Consider the following 17,034-nt stretch of genomic DNA (forward strand, 5'->3'; position numbering starts at 1 on the left):
TACAGATGGGGGACAGGCAAAGAGACGTTCGGTAACTGGCTCAAAGGTCACACAGCCAATAATATGCAGACAGTAGAGTTGAACTCAAGTTCCAAAAGCCAAGCTCTTAGGAGGAAGAAACATACATCCCGGGAGATGGTGTGAAAGCCGCAAGGAGGGGTGAGGGTGCCGGGAGGAGCAGCCCCCACGGGACCCACCATCCCACAGACCAGCACAGCCCCACAGGCCCGGGCCCCACAGGGCAGGGCAGCCACGTAACCAAACACACAGTGTGCCAGCCAGTGCACCCAGCGGCCATGTCTGTGGCCTTGTTTGTCACCACGCAAGCAGGCAGAACTCCGGCCCCACCCAGGGTCCTCGGACGCCCGGGAGATGCTGCCGAGTGTTTACAGAGGCCCCGGGCCAGGCGCTCGCCCTGCTGATTCCTTCCAGACCAGCCATCTCTAGCCTCCCGAGCGATGACAGGCTGGAGAGAAATGGGCTCGGGCCGGGGCTGCTCTGACCCCATGCCACCTGTGGCAGCCTCTCGGCCCCGGGGACCACCCCGAGGAGCAGGCCCACGGAAAAACAGCTGCGACGGAGCCCTGATGCCACAGGCCGCTCTCTGAGTCGGCATCCCCTCTAACGCAGAGGGAGAGAACGCAAGCCCCACGCCAGGCGCGAGAGGACTTACCGGCTCCTTCCGGACTCTGACGGCCGTCTGAGCAGACAGCAACGGCCCGACGCACGGGGTTGCAAGGACACCAGCTGCCCGGCTGCCTGGCGTCGGAACTGAGAGGCCTTCGCTTAATCAGATCTCAACTGTTTCACCTGGCCCCGGGCCTTCCACAGCCTCTCCTGCTCTGAATTGACCTCAGAGGTCTTAGCCACCCATTGGTCCAGGGACAATTAAGCTCTCGGTCCAGAGAACTGAACCTCCGTCAAGTCCAAGGCCCCCCCAGACTGCTGACTGCTAGAGGACCGTTTACCCTCCGCTCTTGGCGCAAACAGCCTCCCCTCCGGCGTGGGCTTCGGTGGGGACGCAGGCCTGTGCAGATTTCCAAGCTGAAGTTTTACAACAGGCTTCTTGGGTCCGGCTTCCAAAACTTTTGGAAACCTTCACGGAGATGGAGGTGGCTGGAGCCACCCGGGGCTGTGCCCGCTCGGGGACACTTGGAGGGGAGCCCCGCTCTGCACCCGTCAAGCTCACGGTCTGCTTTTTATCTCAGAGACCAGGACACGGGAATCAGCTTCAGCCTGTGCTTTCTGGGGACTTAGACCAGGGCAGTTTGGGGTCGTATCCTAATCTCCTGCAGCGTCTCCCTTTGAAAAAGAGACCTGTTTTGCCCTGTCTGGTGTGGCTCAGTGGTTGGAGCATTGGCCTGAGAACCAAAGGATCTCAGGTTCGATCCCCAACCCTGGTTGGGGCGTGTGCCGGAGGCAACCAATTTTTGTGTCCCTCTGACATCAATGTTTCTCTCTCTCTCCCCCCTCCTCTCTCTTCCACTCTAAAAAAAAATAATAAATTTTTTTTAAAAAAATCAAGTGAGAATTAAAAGAAAAAGAGATCTAGTTTCTCGACTGACCTCTGGGGAGGGAAGGGCCAGGTCATCCTGCTCTGCATCCCCCTCTGTACACACAGCCCTGTGCCTGGCACAGAGCAGGGGCCCGGAAAATCTCTGTTGACCGATTGCCTGGTGTGTGAGGTCGACAGGCTCTTTGTAGCTTGAGAAGCTCCAGATGCGAGTGCAACCGTCCTCACATCCAACTGCCTGGAGCCAGGGGCCGCGCACAGCTGTTCCTACGCCAGCGAGCCCCGCAGGGGGATTTCGAAACACCGCTCGGACTTCGAGCTCGACCCGCGTGGACAGTGTGGTTTCACGGGGGCCCCTTGACACTGTAATCACCTCCGAGGAACTGTAACCAGCTGCTGGGAGGAAAGGAAAACACGCGTGCCAGAAAGCCAAGTATGAAGAAGTATTTTAATAGCTTAAACTCGAAGTCACTGTGCTCCCGGTCTGAGGAGATTCCCCAAAGAGGCGGCTTTGGCTGTCTGGGGAGCCAGCGTTCACCCTCCTGTGGTCCTAGCCTGTCCCCCGCTGGGTGAAGGCCACGGGGCGCACACCCAGGCCCGGGGCACCTGGCTCCCGTGGGGCCTTCCTCTTATCTACGCGTCACATCGGCTGCCTTCCCTGGACCAGGACGGGATTCAGCTAAAGGAGGGGACGGATGTTGCCTGTGTGACGGGAACAGTCCAAGCTGGAGGGAAAAGCTCATACATACGATACGGGGGGTCGGGGGGGGCGAGTCTCTACGAGTTACACTGGTTTTGCCTGCAAACTACAAAGGAGGAACCTGTTGGCCGGGTGCTTCTGCTGAACGGCAGCCCGGCGGCCGGAAGTCCCGGCGTCCCGTGCCACCAGCCCAGGACACCACGCAGAGTCACTGAGGAGTCTCTGAGGGAAACAGGAGCCCAGCTCACGCTCCGCCTACGGGTCGACCTCCTCGGGAACCACGGTGACCATGACGTCTTCGTTGCCCCTGCGGACGACCATGTTCAGGGTGTTCTCCTTCTTGATGACGTCGCTGACGTCGCTGGCGGAGACCACCGACTGCCCGTTGATGCTGATGATGATGTCATTCTCCTGGAGCCCCCCACTGCAACACAGGGGAGAACACCCGTCACGCCTCCACGCCTCCGTCCAGCTGCCACGGGAGGCGGTCAACGTGGCGGTGACGGCCGCGCGGGTTAGAACCTAAGGGCCCAGAGCAAACGGTGGGCGGTGGCTAATAATGTACGTGACTTAGACCGCTAGAGGGTTATTTCCTTTTGAGGCTTTCGGACAAACTGTCAGTCGTGTCCTTTTCGGAAATAACTACCAGCACTTGTGTGATCCGTGACAGACTGACCGCAGGGGAGGCAAGGGCGTGCCATAGTCCCCCGACCACGTACCGTGGCCAAGGCCAACCTTCTTGTAATAGGTGTCACAACTCAGAGAACTGTTCGTACCAGGACGGGCGATGGTCCTGTCCCGGGACACTTCCTTTGCGTTGCTGCTGCTGTGACTTTAGATCTTACCTATAACAGCACAAAATAGCCCAGAGGCCACCTAGCTTTTTCTGCAAAGGGCCAGGTAGGAGACGGCTCAGTCCTCACGGGCCTCGCTGTCCTTCTGTCCCAACCACTCAACTCTGCTGTCACAGCCAGAAGCCACCCTAGCCCGTATCTCATCTACCGGGGACGGCTGGGTTCCAGTAAAGCTTTAGGACGGACGCTGACGTTTGACTTGCACACATTTTTCACGTGTCATAAACTGCTACCCTCCTTTAAAAATTTTTTCAAACATTTAAAAATGCAAAATCTATTCTTAACCTGTGGGTGGCACAAAAGCAGCGAGTCCACCAAACCCAGCCCCGGGAGTGTGCTGGCCCCGGTCCACCACTTTCCTCTGGATACTGGGTCAGCACAGGTAACACACCCACTTGCTGGTCGAGCTACTTCTTTCCATCTGACTTAGATGTGGCCTCGTTATTTTTTAGAGGTGTGGACAGGGACAGCCTGACCGATAACAGATGGGGTCAGGGGGGGAGGGTCCTGATGCCTAGGACAGGACCCCTGCCCGGGGTCTTAGGGACCCTGCTCCTTACACCCCGTTTCCCAGCCAGGCCTGTCCAGGAGACTCTTACGGAGCTGACAGCTCTTCCCACCTGGACGACCCTGAGGGCGGGAAGCCCCTTCTCGCTGGAGAGCCCTAAGCTGAACCAGGTGGAACATCTGATGGGCAGGGCTGACCCAGGACGCCCGACCATTCTGTGCAGGACCCCCAGTCACCTGAGCTGACGTGGCCCCAGGAACCCGCAGGAAATCGGGAAAAGGGAAAATAACTGACTCACGCTTCCGCGGGGGTGTCGGGAATGACTTCAATGATGTACGCTCCTGATAGCACGTCCGGGAAGTCTCGGTGCCGGTCCTTCAGCTCCTTGGCTTTGCTGCTTGAGGGCCAAGGCTCGCCTGTTAGCACCCGTGCCCACGCCCTCCCGGCGCAGACCCGGCTCCCACCGCTTCTCCCGCCCAATTCCAACGTAAAGCTCCTCCTCCTGTCCCCGATTCTGCTCTAAATCGCCCGTCTCCTAGACCCAGAGGTGGACTGGGCAACAGCAAGGGGCACGCTTATTACTCTTACTCCTTTGACTCATTAGCTGATAGCAGCCGCCACCCGAGGAGCCCATACAGCAGAGCGGCTGGCTGGCTGGGGGCCTCGGCCCTGCCGCTTCCTAACTGTGTGGTCTGGGGCCGTTGCTTGACCTCTCTGTGCCTTGGTTTTGATCAAATGCAAAACAGGGGCAATGCGTTTCCTCCATGACAGGGTTGTTGTGAGAATTAGATGAGGTCGTCTGGCTACAGCAGGACGCCCAGTGCCTGGCGCGGTGCGAGCAGGTGGTAAACATGGCTGGCGTCACTGCGGCCAGTGACCACTGCCACCGCCCACTAAGCCAAGCCTTGGCACACTGAATCACCCAGTCCTCACCACACACCCGGACGCCTGTGCCGTTACCTCATCCCAGATGCCAGAAACGGAGGCATTCAGAGGCCAAATCGTTCCCAAACTCACAACCCAGCAAGTCGCAGAGCTCGGACAAGAACCCAGGAGGCCGGAGCCCAGGGCTACACCTTTGTCTCCCGGAGTTCAAGACCAGACTGATGCACATTTAGTCTTGGCTAAGAAAGGTACCAGCATTCGTAATACGTACCTAACCTATACTATGGGTTCACCATTAGTTAACAGAGAATCAATTATAACAATAATATATTAATATCTATATTAGGATGTCCTGTTCTTTGCCGAGTTTACCCACAGTAATTTCAGTGACATCCTTAGTTACCAGGACTCATGGGATTGCATCAGGTTTTTTCATCAGGGGTGAAAAACACCAGCGTGTTACGGGCCTGGCAGCCACATGCCCGACTTCTACCAGCTCGGGGAAAACAAGCCCATCAGTCACCCCGGGCCTGACCACATTCCAGAGCCACAGCCCACATGCAGCCCAACTGACCAGCAGGGTGCTCTGGACACAGGGCGGGGCCGGGCACTCCCGGAATGTGGGTGTCAACAGGACAAGTGGTGGCAGCAAGGCCTGAGGGAGAGTGACCAACACCCCGCTGTTCGGGCCTGCCCGCAAAACGGAAGGCAGAGTCCTCTAGAAGGAAGGACCTGCTCAGAACACAAAAACAAACTGCAAGAGCCTGGTCGGTGGGGCTCAGTGGTTCCTGGAGGTCACAGTTCAACTCCCGGTCAGGGCACAGGCCCGGGTTGTGGGCTTGAACCCCAGGAGAGGGCGTGTAGGAGGCGGCCGATCGATGACTCTCTCTCATCAATGTTTCTATCTCCCTCTCCCTCTCCCCTCCTCTCTCTGTAAAAATCAATAAAAACACATAAATAAATAAAAACCCCAAAAACTGAAAGGTAAAACGGGGGCCAAGGATCACGGCCCCACCGCTCTTTCCTAATGTTAAACTTTAACCAGAGACTGAGATCTCTCAGGGCAGCTCGGGGCCCCTCCTGCAGGGGGCGCCAGGGGGGACCTTCTGAAGTTCAGGTTCATTCAGCTGTAAGACAGACACACATCCTGCTACCCACCTGGATGTGAGCGACATCATTCGGATGCCGATATACTTCTTCTTGGTGATGGCTTTGCCTGGGGGCGCAACAGAAGGACAGCAGAGGTCAGCCCCATTGGGTGGCTATGCCGGGGACACCGTGAGCCACGAGGCTCAGTCCCCCCGTTCGCAGTGGGCAGTCAGGGCCAGGAGGGTCTGTGCTGAATTCTGCCGTGAGCCGTGGTAACTCCTGTCCCTTCAGGTCATGGCTGAAAACCTAGGAGGGGTCCTGGGTTTCTCTTCCCCCATCCTGACATCTGATAAGGGTTCCGTCTGTCACCTAAGTCCAGAGTGTGGCCCCTTCCCTCCACCCTGGTCTGGGTGACCAGAAGAGCCTCTTAACTGGTCTCCCACTGCCACCCCTCCCCCTTAGCAGAGCCACCTCGCAGCCCAGAGAGGGACCTTTCAAAGACATCAACCAGATCATGTTCTCCATGCAGTTAAAGTGCAACCCCAGCCCTCCCGTGGCCATTGTGACCCTGGCTGACTTCCTTCCACATCCACGCGTTCACTGCATCCAGCCGCAAGGCCCCCTCTGGGGTCCTGTGCGCACCACCCTGTGTCTAGTGCGGAGGCCTGGACCCCGCTGGTCCTCTGGTGGACGATCTCCCCCAACATCCTCACCTGCTGGCTCCCTCTCCCCCAGGTCTCCACTTAGGAGGGGTTTCCGGCCGCACTGTCTCCCCTGGCTGCCCTTCCCCAGCCCATTTCCCTGCCTCATTTTCTGGGAAGCACTCTTGGTACCTGAAATCATCTCATTTGTCTGTTTACTATCAGCCTCCCCCACCCCCAGGTAGGAGGTAAACATCACGCCTGCAAAGGACCCCAGCCTGACCCCGAGCAGGGGGGTCCCTACACCTCAGTGGAATGAACGGTCCCCCTGAGTCTCAGCTTTCTCATCAGTGACGTGGGACTAACAACCCCACATGACCGGGCAAAGGCATCAATGACCCAGGTGAGTGTTGAGCTGAAATGACGTATAGGAATCACCTAGGGTCGTATTAACCTGTACGAAACGTTCACGGTCATCAGTCAAAAATGGCAAATCTCTACGACCTAATCCCGGGGGCTTCAGGACGTGCGTTCTTTCCCTTCCTGATTAAAAGTCCTGGGGGACCCTCAGGCGTGTGGTTTCCCTGTCCCGAGTCCCCAGTTTCCCTGTCCCGAGCGGCCACCTTGGGCCTGCATCTCCCACCGGCTGGCTGGCTGGCGGGCTCTCTCGTTACCTTTGGCCTGTCGGTCATGGGACTCGGTTAGGAACTTTTTAATCTTATCAGATGGGATGGCAAAGGAGATCCCGGCTGTCACTTTCAGGGTGTTAATTCCAATCACTTCCCCGTCCTGAAAGGCAAGACAGAAATGGCTCAGGGAATCCACAAAGGTTCACCTGAAGACGAGCTGGGAGCTGGGGAGGGAGAGAGGACAGAGGACCGTCTGCGTGCGGTGGGAGCTGGCGGGGGGGTCGGGCCGCAGGGGACAGGCCTCGCCGGGGCAGGGCTGAGTCACGCTTGGTTAGGGCGACCCACACGCTGGGCCATCCTAGGGCCTCACCACGCTATAAAACCGCCTCAGGCACATAGTTTCAAGATACACATCTGCTCTTTCACGAGGAAAGTTTCCAACAAAACCTCTGAGTGCCTCAGGTGGCTGCCCCCACCCTCCCGCTCCTCCCAGCTCCACTCATCTCAGGATTCCTCTGCCGACAGGATGGGCCCACCCGCCTCATTTCCAGAAAATGCAGCCTCGGGGCCTCATTTCCTCTGCTCGTCCCCCACCAGCTCTAAGTCACGGAAGATTCCAGCTCACGGGCTGGGCTTTGATTCTAGATAAACCCACAGCTTGGTCCACGCTCCTCAGTCGGAAACAGTCCTGGAACAGCGGGCTCGCCTCACGCCATTCGGCCATTATCCTGAACGCCATTGTTAAGTGGCTTGTTCAACTCAGGCTGACACAGGAAACCGGCCCAGAGAGCATATGAATCACTCCCTGCACACTTCCCGAGGCACGAGGATCCAGCCCCCAACTCCAGGGGACCCTCCGGGAGGCAGCGCCATCCCGGGCCTGGCTGGAGGTGGCCTCGGTTTCGTCACCTGTAACTGAGAGCTGAGCCGGTGACCCCTAAGCTGCACCCTTGTGCCCTGGCTGACAGTCCGGCTCCGAGGCTTCCCTTTGCTGCTCCCGCCTTTGAATACAGGCTGGGTGACGTCTCTGGGAGTGGGGAACTCCTCATTCCAGCCAGGTCTTGAGGGAGGGCTCCCGGCCAAGACAAAGACATGGACACGCCAAGCCAGCTCCTCCCGCAGCCCGGAGGCCTCATCGGAGGTCTTTCTGGGACAGGCCAGACCTGCTGCCACCTTCCCAACACAGGCCGGCTCCTCCAGCTCCTCCCGCTCAGACCCGGATCCCACTGCGTTTCCTTGTAACTGAAGCGCAAGCGTGTCCAGGGACATAACTTCCAGCCTCAACTCCCACATCCCTTACTCCCCCCAAAAAGAAAAGGAGGGTGATTCTTAAGGAGACCAACATTCACAGGTGTCACTTTAAAAGAAGGAATGTGCTGGGCAAGTTCATGTCTGAAAAGAAAGCAAAGGAAGAACCATATAAGAAAGGCCTTACCAGGTTCACTAGCGGGCCTCCCGAGTTCCCGTACTGAAAGCAAGCAGAAATGAAAAGTTATGAGCTTCTGTCCTTCCCTCCCACCTACCTCCCTGCCCGCAGGCTCCTGCGTGCAGGCTCTTTCCTGGGATTGTTCTTGTCACCCTAATATTTTTTCTGGGGAAAAAAGGGACCTTCACCACTTTCAGAAAGTTTCAGATATGCCATAAATGGTATTTTTTTCTCTCCAAAGCTCAGAGGCCACCGATGAACTCCCTAAAACACCCAGCACAACTTTCTCTTGGCAGCAGCCCGGCTGCCCACCTGTTGCCGAAGCCCGGGATTTCCGTCTGCTCAGCCCCCCATTTGTGTGGCCCCCGCTCCACGGCTGGGCCTAGAAATCCGCATGATTTGCTCTGTTTCCATTACTTTGCACAGACCACAGAAAAGTTGGGGAATAAAACCTATCCGAGGCAGCGATGCACAGATGGGTCTAATAAACAGATGGGTGTTGGGGGCAACATTGCTTTTTACAAACGTCAATCCTATCGGGAGACAACTGAAAAATGTGACTTAGAAAAGATTCCACTAATGAGAGTGTGTGGAGCAACCCCTGGACTCCTCAGACATTGAACAGTGTGGGGGCGATGCTTAGACTGCACCCCAAGGCACAGCGGACACCTCCTGGGCGCCAGGGGAGCATCCCTCCTGCCACAAAGCCACCAAGGCAGCTCCACGAGAGTCTGCTGCCCTGGGAGAGGGGGGCTCCTCCGGGCCGCAGACCTTGGCAAATCTAAAGTCCCCTTCTCTGCAGTCCCTGCAGGTGTCTAAGGACCAAGGGCCAGCCCGGCCTCACCTGCTCTAGGGCTGCAAAGGGAACTAACTCCCGGCTCAGCACCTGAGGACCTGCCCCCACCCTGGTTCCTGAGCCCGTCTGTCCGAGGACCTGCCGGAGCCCGGCAGGCGGCCTGGCTCACGTTGATGATGGCGTCTGTCTGGATGTAGTCCATGTCCGAGTTCCGGAGCCCCAGCTCCTTGCCGCCACGCTGGGTGGTGCTGACGATGCCGGTGGTGACGGTGTTCTGAAGGGAGAAGGGGCTTCCGATGGCGACCACGAACTCCCCCGGCCGCAGCTCCGAGGAGCGGCCGAGCAGCAGCACCGGCAGCTTCCCCTGGAACACAAGGTTGGCGTCGCTCGGTGCACAGAAGGGACGTGCGCACAGGTGTGGCGGCGACAGGGCCACGCGGGCACCACAGACGCCAGGCCCGGGGAAACCGAGCTTGTCCTCCATCCCCTCCAGGCCCAGGGTGGCGCTTCCCTTCCCACCCATGACAATCAGTGGCGCTGCGGTGAGCGCCGAGGCCACGAGCCAAGGAAAACGTGGGAGGTGGCTGGCGGCCACCTTGGGGTCTCCGCACGTCTTGGAGCGACGGGCACAGACTCACCATGAAACCTCAGGCCCAGGAGACGGAGGGAGATGCATTTCAGACATGGGGCAAGCTGCCTGGGGTTATCTTAGAGAGCAAAGCCCGGGGAGGACCCTGAGCCCACACACCCCTGGGGGCAGGGACAGGCTGGAGCTGCTCCCACGGGCACTTTCTCCTGAGTGCCGGGCAGTCGGGAGACTGAGGGCAGGGATGGCTCTGACTCAGTTGGATGTGTCCTGTGCTAAGAACATACCAACCCGGTGAGGTTGGTATCGGAGCAGCGACAGATGGGGTCGGAGCAGCGAGGCGTCCGGGACCCCCAGACACCAAGACCCAAGAGGTGGGCTCTCTGCTTGTCTGAAAAGGTCCCCCGTCAGCCACCTCTGCTCCCAGCCGGGTGAGGCTGAGTCACAAGCCCAATCCTGGCTGTCCCATGAAGGCAGGGCAGGGCCAGAGCCCCATCAACCCTCCAATCCCACTCGGGATGAAATGAAGCCAGCTCGAGTCACCAGGCCGGAAAGAGCTGGGCGTCCACCAGGGGAGGCCTTGGCCCCCCACCTCCCTTCCTCCCAGAGCCAAGGAGTCCTTGCCTTGTTCTCTGAGTCAACACGAGCAGCTGCCCCAAACAACGTGGGCCAGGCCCTGGCCTCGTGCTAATTGCAGTTCGAGTCCTCATGTCTGTCCACCTCACAAAAGAAAGAAGCCAGGGGGTCCAGCGGGTGGGCTGGGAAGAGCACACCAGCGGTGACTTCAGCATGTCCTCTGCCAAGGACAGAGCTGACACCAGCTAATGGGGGACGTTTAACAGATGAAGAAACTGAGGCTCTGAGCAACTGAATGACTTGAGACAGAGAAGGGACCTAACCCTGGGGCTGTGACCCGGGCCCCAGGCTCTCTCACCCACCACACACAGCTCCTCTCCACGAAGACCCCTCTCCACCCCAATCAGGAAGGGGCTGCCCAGGAAGCTGCGGCCCAGCAGGTCACGGAGGAAGAAAGGGACGTTGGAGGCGGGACCTGAGACCTGAAACTGACTCCGAGAGAGACGCGTGAGGAGGGACGCCCCTCAGGCCAGTTACCGGGGCGCCTGGTAGAGCACTGTGGTCGAGAGCACAGACCTCTGGCCAGGCTGCCGATGAGATCCTGGCCTGAGCTCACAACCACTGGGGCCTCGGTGTTCTCATCTGGAAAATGGGGTCATGTCACACGTCCATTTCATCAGTTAGTTGTGAGAATTAAGTGACTTAAGATCTGAGCAGCGCCTGGCTTGTGGGGTTTTTTTGGTGTTTTTTTTTTTAATGTTTTAATTGATTTCAGAGAGAGGAAGGAGGAGAGAGAGAGACAGAAACATTAATTGATCAGCTGCCTCCTGCAAGCCCCCTACTGGGATCGAGCCCACAACCTGGGCATGTGTCCTGACTGGGAATCAAACTGTGACCTCCTTGATCATAGGACGAGGCTCAACCACTGAGTCATGCCGGCCGGGCCCCCGGCTCATTTTAAGCATCATGGGAGTGGGCCAGGTAAGCATCATATAAGTACTGGGACCTGTGCAGACCCAATGGGGAAACCTCACCAACGAAAATCCCACAAGCCAGTCCGGGCCACCCAGTTGTTCACCCAGGAGAAGGCTGGTGGCACAGGTCTGCCCGGACAGTGACTCTTTGACCTCGGGGTCATGTGAGGCCAGAGTGCCCGGTGCTGCTCTGGAGGGGGCAGGCCTGCAGCCTCACATTCCCCACCACCACCCCTGCCACTCCCCAGCGTCCAGGCACTCCAGCCAGCTCAGCACGGCCTGTGGCCTGTTTACCCTGGGGCCAGGCCAGCTGCCCCTGCCAGCAATGACCTCATCCAGCAGTCACAGTGCAGCCGGCGGGCGGGGACAGGAGTTAGGGTCCGTGATGGGGGAGGCCCCCGGGGGACATGACTCCTCCTTCAGGGCCTGGGAACAGCCTTTGGGGTTAATTTGAGGGGTGAGCAAGGGGACACCGTGGTGAAGGGTCCTGGGCCGGGTCTGCCTGGCTGCCCAAGATAACAGCTGCTTCTCACCAATTTTCGTGCATGCAACCAAGTTCAAATGCAGAAGGGTGGGCTTGGCCCACGTCAGCTCAGCCACAAGGTGGGAATCCCATCAGAAAGCTCCGAGCAACTCCACCGCCACCCCCCCCCCCGTCCCCAGGGCTCCCGGGACTCAGGGTACCTAGGAGGCAGAGGGGGGTCAAGACAGTGTCTCTATAACTCCCCTTCTCCAGCCTGAGCTCAGGCCTAGAGCGAGGGGAAGAGGCGACCACTGAGAGGGAGGGGGTGCAGAGCTGCGAAGGCACAGGGGAGAGACCCCGAGGGCCTGCGCGCTGCTCAGCCACCCCTGCTGGATAGGGCCAGGCCTCCAGGGGATGCCCAGAGAACCCTGTGGGCAAGTGTGGCCCCAGTGCAGCAAAGGTCACCCACACTCAGGTGACCACACAGGCTTGGACAAGGGGACACCAGTGATCCAGCCCAGAGACTCCCAAAGACCAGTCCTGAGCAAACAGGAGGAAACACAGGTCACAGGGCAGCACTGATTCCCACCTGTGCAAGCTTTTTTTTTTTTTTTTTTTTTAACATGTCTTTATTGATTTCAGAGAGGAAGGGAGAGGCAAAGACAGAGAGAGAAACATCAATGATGAGAGTCATTGATCGGCTGCCTCGTGCACGCGCCCGACTGGGGATCGAGCCCACAACCCTGCATGTGCCCTGACCGGGAATCGAACCGTGACCTCCTGGCTCAGAGATCGGTGCTCAACCGCTGAGCCACGCTGGCCGGGCTGCGCAAGCTTTTGTTCACTCAAACGTTTCAGACGGTGAAGGACCCGCATTAGAAAAAAGCAGGTAGACGCACAACCAGGGGAGCCGATGCAACAGGAAGCCTGAACTGATACAAAGGGAACGAACCTGACGTCCCAGGTGACAAAGCACTTTCATAACCACCTGAGGAGTTAGAGCATGTTCCCCCCATTTTACAGACGTCGAAGCTGAGGCTCAGAGGAATGACTTCTCACACTGACGAGCAGCTTGGTGGAACAACACGGGCATCCCAGCTCTGAGACCTGCACTCCTGGGGCGTGTCGACCCAGGGTTCTAACTGCAGGCGGGGACCTTTGCCACAGAGGGACGGGGACAGAGAGGTGGCCCGGCCAGCTTACGGCCCTCCGTGGAAGTGCCTTTGCGGGGCTGGTTTTAGGGAGGCAGCTGGCCCCACAGCACCAGGCTCCCAGTCAGTTCCATGTCCAAGTGGAGCTGACGCTCAGCCTCCCCTCCCCTCGGGGCCATCTGTCCAGAGCGGCCATACGTTTTGGCCACATTCCTGCGCAGTGACTGAACATTTTCTTCCACAGCTGTCTAGACAGACGCTCCACGGGGGGACTCGGGCAGATGAAAGGCAGATAGGGCTGGAAGTGCACAGCCACGCCCGGCCGTGACCTGCAGACGGGAAACGCCAGCCGCCGGTGCCCGGTCTCACCCTGTGCTGCTCTCCACGGCTGGCTCCCCACCGCCCACATCAAGGCGTCCCAAGGCTCCGGCTGCAGACACCGACTGGTCTCTGAAGCGGCCCCAGCCACAGCCGTCTTGGAGATGCCAGCCCTTCTCCTAACAGCCACTTCCCACGTCTCGTCTCGTCTCGTCTCGCCATCTCGCTGGAGCCTCGCAGCCTCGGGGCCTGGGGCAGGCCTATGAAGTAGAGGCAGACAGCCTCCCCCACCGGGCAGATGAAGACAGCAGAGCCCCGAGGGGGAGCATGAGGCTGGGCTCTGTGTCTTGCGTCAGCTGCTCCAAACACTAAGGGGGTTGAGACGCAAGCTCGCAAGTTCCTGCACCAAAGGAGGAAGGCGGGAGAGCTCCTCAGGGGCCAAAACAAAGCTCCCAGGCTCCACGTCAGAGCCGAGAGGGAGCCCTCGGCCCCACCCAGCTCAAGACTGGCCCAAGTCCTTCCAGGACGAGGGACATCCCAGTCCTCAAGGTCGTGCTTTTGCTCGTGAGTGGGGAAGCCTGGGAAGCTGGAGGGAAAAGGGTCACCTGGGTTGAAATGCACACCTGCCCGCAGCCTGCAAGCTCAGTGATGCTAAATGACATCCTCACGACAGAGCCAACGAGAGTGAGTCTGAGAACACACGAACCCCCCACTACCTGAGCTGTCAGCCCACTGCCGCCCAGGTCGATGGAGGAAGGGCCGGGGGGGTGTCAGAAGTCCTGGGTGTGGACTCCAGACTCACACTCATACTAGCCGTAGGCAGGATGCTAATTGTGTGGTCGGTTTAATGCTAAAGCTTGGGGGAGGCTGGTGCCTGCTATGACTGAAGATTCTCTCAACAACCCGTGGGCCCAGCGGCACTGTTCCCACAGACCGCTGCCAACACAGAGCTTTCTCAACTGGCATTCACCAGGCGTCTCAGGAGAGCTGGCACCGTGACCACGAAGGCGGATGAAAGCCACTGTGCCCTCCAGGCTTAACATCTGATGGGTGGAGAGCCACACAGCCACCAGGGCACACGGCACTGAAGAGAGACCAAGTCCCAATGACCACCTCCACGGCCCGCTCGGCCCAGGATCTTCCGGACGGGCTAAACACAGATCAACACTAAAGATGACCGGGGCGTATCATAAGGGTGTTTTCAGCTGCAAGTAACAAAACCCAACCAGAAATGGAATGAATATCCACCTGTTCAAGGGCAGGTGGGGCCAGGGCTGATCACCCCAAAGGCTCAAGGACAAGAGAAGGGGAGGCTCCTTCCTTCCTCTTGTCTGGTCAGCCTGTTCCCGTGGCCACGAGACGGCGATCGTCACGCCAGGCGTCATGCAAAGATGATAATGCCCCGTGGAAGGAAAGACATTTTCTCCCGTGTGTCCCTTCGTAAGAGCAGAGAACCCGAGGGGCCCAGCACATTCCTCCTTGTGGGTCACTGGCCAGCAACAGGGCATAAGGTTGCCCTCGGCCACCCACTGGGGAGGGGATCGTGGCCCGTGATTGCCTAGCAGACTCGGGAGGTGCCCACATCAGGAAAGGGGTGGACGGAGTGAACCTAAAACCACCCCAGGGCTCTGCCAGCAGGGAGAGGAACTTCGGGGGAAACAGCTCATGAAAGTGGAGATCCTAGTACCTAACGATGCTCAGAAAGGGCTCTAGTGAGTGTGCTCTTTTGTGCAGGTTTTTGGGGGGATGGGGAGGGGGCAAGAGAAGAGGTCTGCTTCAGAGGAAAGCAGTGGCCTCTGAATTTCTGCAGCGGTCAGCAAGACAGTGATCCGCGCAGAGCCATAGGCAAGCCCAGGCCTGGCAAGCATCCCCTACCTGCCTCGGGCTCTGGCATTCCCTTGGCCTTTACAATCAGCCACTCCATGGACACTGTGCCCATTCCCCTCACCAAGGGACCGAGGGTCCCACAGTTCAGTGGTGGCATTACCGGGACCAGAATCCTCTGTGCCCTTGAGATCCTAGGTGCTCCTGTCACCAGCCCACTCTGCCCACTGCCAGATGCTCAGAGCACAGCTGGCGAGTAAGACAGAGCTGCTGTGGGCCCGGACTTGTCCACAGGGGCAGGTGATGGGGGAGGAGACGTCATACAACAGGGTAACGGGGGACTGGAAGGAAAATCAGAAGGGAGGCTGGGCGGAGGAAGCTGAGTTCCTGCCTCCCGGGGCCACGCTGTTCTTCCAGCGTGGAGCTCCCACCATCCTCAGACAGGCCCGGGCTGGGAGTGGGGCAGGCCTGTGCGACACCCCTGCCCTCAGGGCTCCGCGTGGCCTGGGCTCTCGCTGAAGTGAGTCACGACTGCCGGGATCCCCCGGGGAAGAGACGCTGGGGCTGAGCTGAGCAAGGGCCAGGCTGATGGCGTGCTTCTGGCTGCTCTCCAGATCCACCCGGGGCGCTGCAGACTGAAGGCTTAGGCAAAATGCACACATACACACAGGCACTCACCCCCCCGCATGTGTGCACGCGTGCGCACACACACACGAACACAGAAACGCATACACATACACACCATGCACACCCCCGTCACACACACGCACACGCTCACATGCACACACCACTCTCACACACACACTCGCGAACACAGAAACGCATACACATACACACCACGCACACCCCCGTCACACACACGCACACACTCACACGCACACACCACTCACACACACACGCGCGCGAACACAGGCCCACACACACGTGCACGTGTGCGCATACCCCTCGGCCTCTGCGTATCCTGGGAGCACACTGTCCCGGGCAGCAGGACATCTGGATCTGGTCTTGATCTCACATTAACTCACTCCAAAACGCTGGGCCACTTGGACCTCTCTGGGTCTCGGTCTCTCCACTTCTAAAATACAGGAGCTGAGCCTGGTGACTCCCAAGGGCACCCCCGCTCTGATAATTAGGGTTCTTCCCAGAAGACCTGGTTGATTTCCAAAAACACCTATCAGCAGACAGCAGTTAAGTTGGTAAGATCCAAACAGGCGCCAGGGTCCTCTGTAAATCTTTCATCCGACTCCCCAGCGGGTCAGGTGACCACAGGAGCTCCCACAGCCTCCCGGGCCGCTCCCAACGCCGGCTCAGCCGGCAACCGTCCAGAGAGGGCCTAACGCGACGGCCCACCCCTGCTTCAGCGCTGGCCACCTGGGCTCTGCCTAGCGGCCTGAGAGCTCATCTCATCATGACCCTGTCCCCTGAGCGCCAAGACAAGAGCAATAAAACAAACCAACGAAACTAAACACCGGCAGCTTTTTTTTTTTAACCAAATGAGGCAGGTCAATGCTTCTTTCTCTTCTTTGAAAAGTATAAAGTGCTCCTGTTACAAAAATATTTTTGCTGCTGAATCTGCAGAAGCCGCCGCAGCGGCCAGCTGCCCAGCACACGCGCTTCCGGGCCCGGCCTGAGGCTGAGGTTGCTTCAAAGGCTAATGCTCGGCGACTGGCTCCGGCTCAACCGGGTGAGTCAACGCGCCTCCTGGAAACAGTTACGCTAACCTTTCATTTTCCTGAAAAAATAGGCAGTGGCGAAAACAGCACGTCGCCCACCCGTTCCCAGCAGGAGGCAGTGCTGCAGGACCCGCCTGGCTGCAGAGGAAAAGCAGAGTGGGCCGCGGAGGGGCTGAGGGGACGTGGGCACCTGAGACATCAGAGGGCCCGTGGTCCCGCTGGGAAGCGGGCAGGTGGCCCACGAGGGCCGGGGAGGTGGGCAGGTCCGTGGGCTGTGGACCCAGGTGAGCAGATGGGCTGGATTTGAGCTACTGGGCAAGACCAGGTACATAGTTTGTGGGGCTCAGGGCAAAATAAAAACGTGGATGCCTTGTTTTAGACCTTTAAAGTGCCAATAAAGGTCTAAAGTATTAAGCTTTTCCTTTCTT

At 58.6% G+C, this 17,034-nt stretch overlaps 1 protein-coding gene across 2 annotated transcripts in view; it reads right to left on the reverse strand.

Moving 5' to 3' along the window:
- Positions 1 to 1,942: 1,942 nt before the first annotated feature.
- Positions 1,943 to 17,034, reverse strand: part of HTRA1 (HtrA serine peptidase 1) — a gene marked incomplete at its 5' end in the record, with an annotated part of 43,711 nt that continues 28,619 nt past the window's right edge. The window contains 6 exons of one of the 2 annotated variants that reach the window (XM_081158330.1): positions 1,943 to 2,637; positions 3,874 to 3,969; positions 5,619 to 5,676; positions 6,865 to 6,979; positions 8,255 to 8,287; positions 9,211 to 9,405. In XM_081158330.1, coding sequence (XP_081014456.1) covers positions 2,469 to 2,637; positions 3,874 to 3,969; positions 5,619 to 5,676; positions 6,865 to 6,979; positions 8,255 to 8,287; positions 9,211 to 9,405 — 666 coding nt within the window. In that variant the 3' untranslated portion in view covers positions 1,943 to 2,468. Of the gene's footprint in view, positions 2,638 to 3,873; positions 3,973 to 5,618; positions 5,677 to 6,864; positions 6,980 to 8,254; positions 8,288 to 9,210; positions 9,406 to 17,034 lie in introns of both variants that reach the window. The other variant, XM_081158329.1, reaches the window with a different exon arrangement.

Source organism: Miniopterus schreibersii (assembly GCF_964146895.1).
Source record: "Miniopterus schreibersii genome assembly, chromosome: 14".
Lineage (NCBI taxonomy): Eukaryota > Metazoa > Chordata > Mammalia > Chiroptera > Miniopteridae > Miniopterus > Miniopterus schreibersii.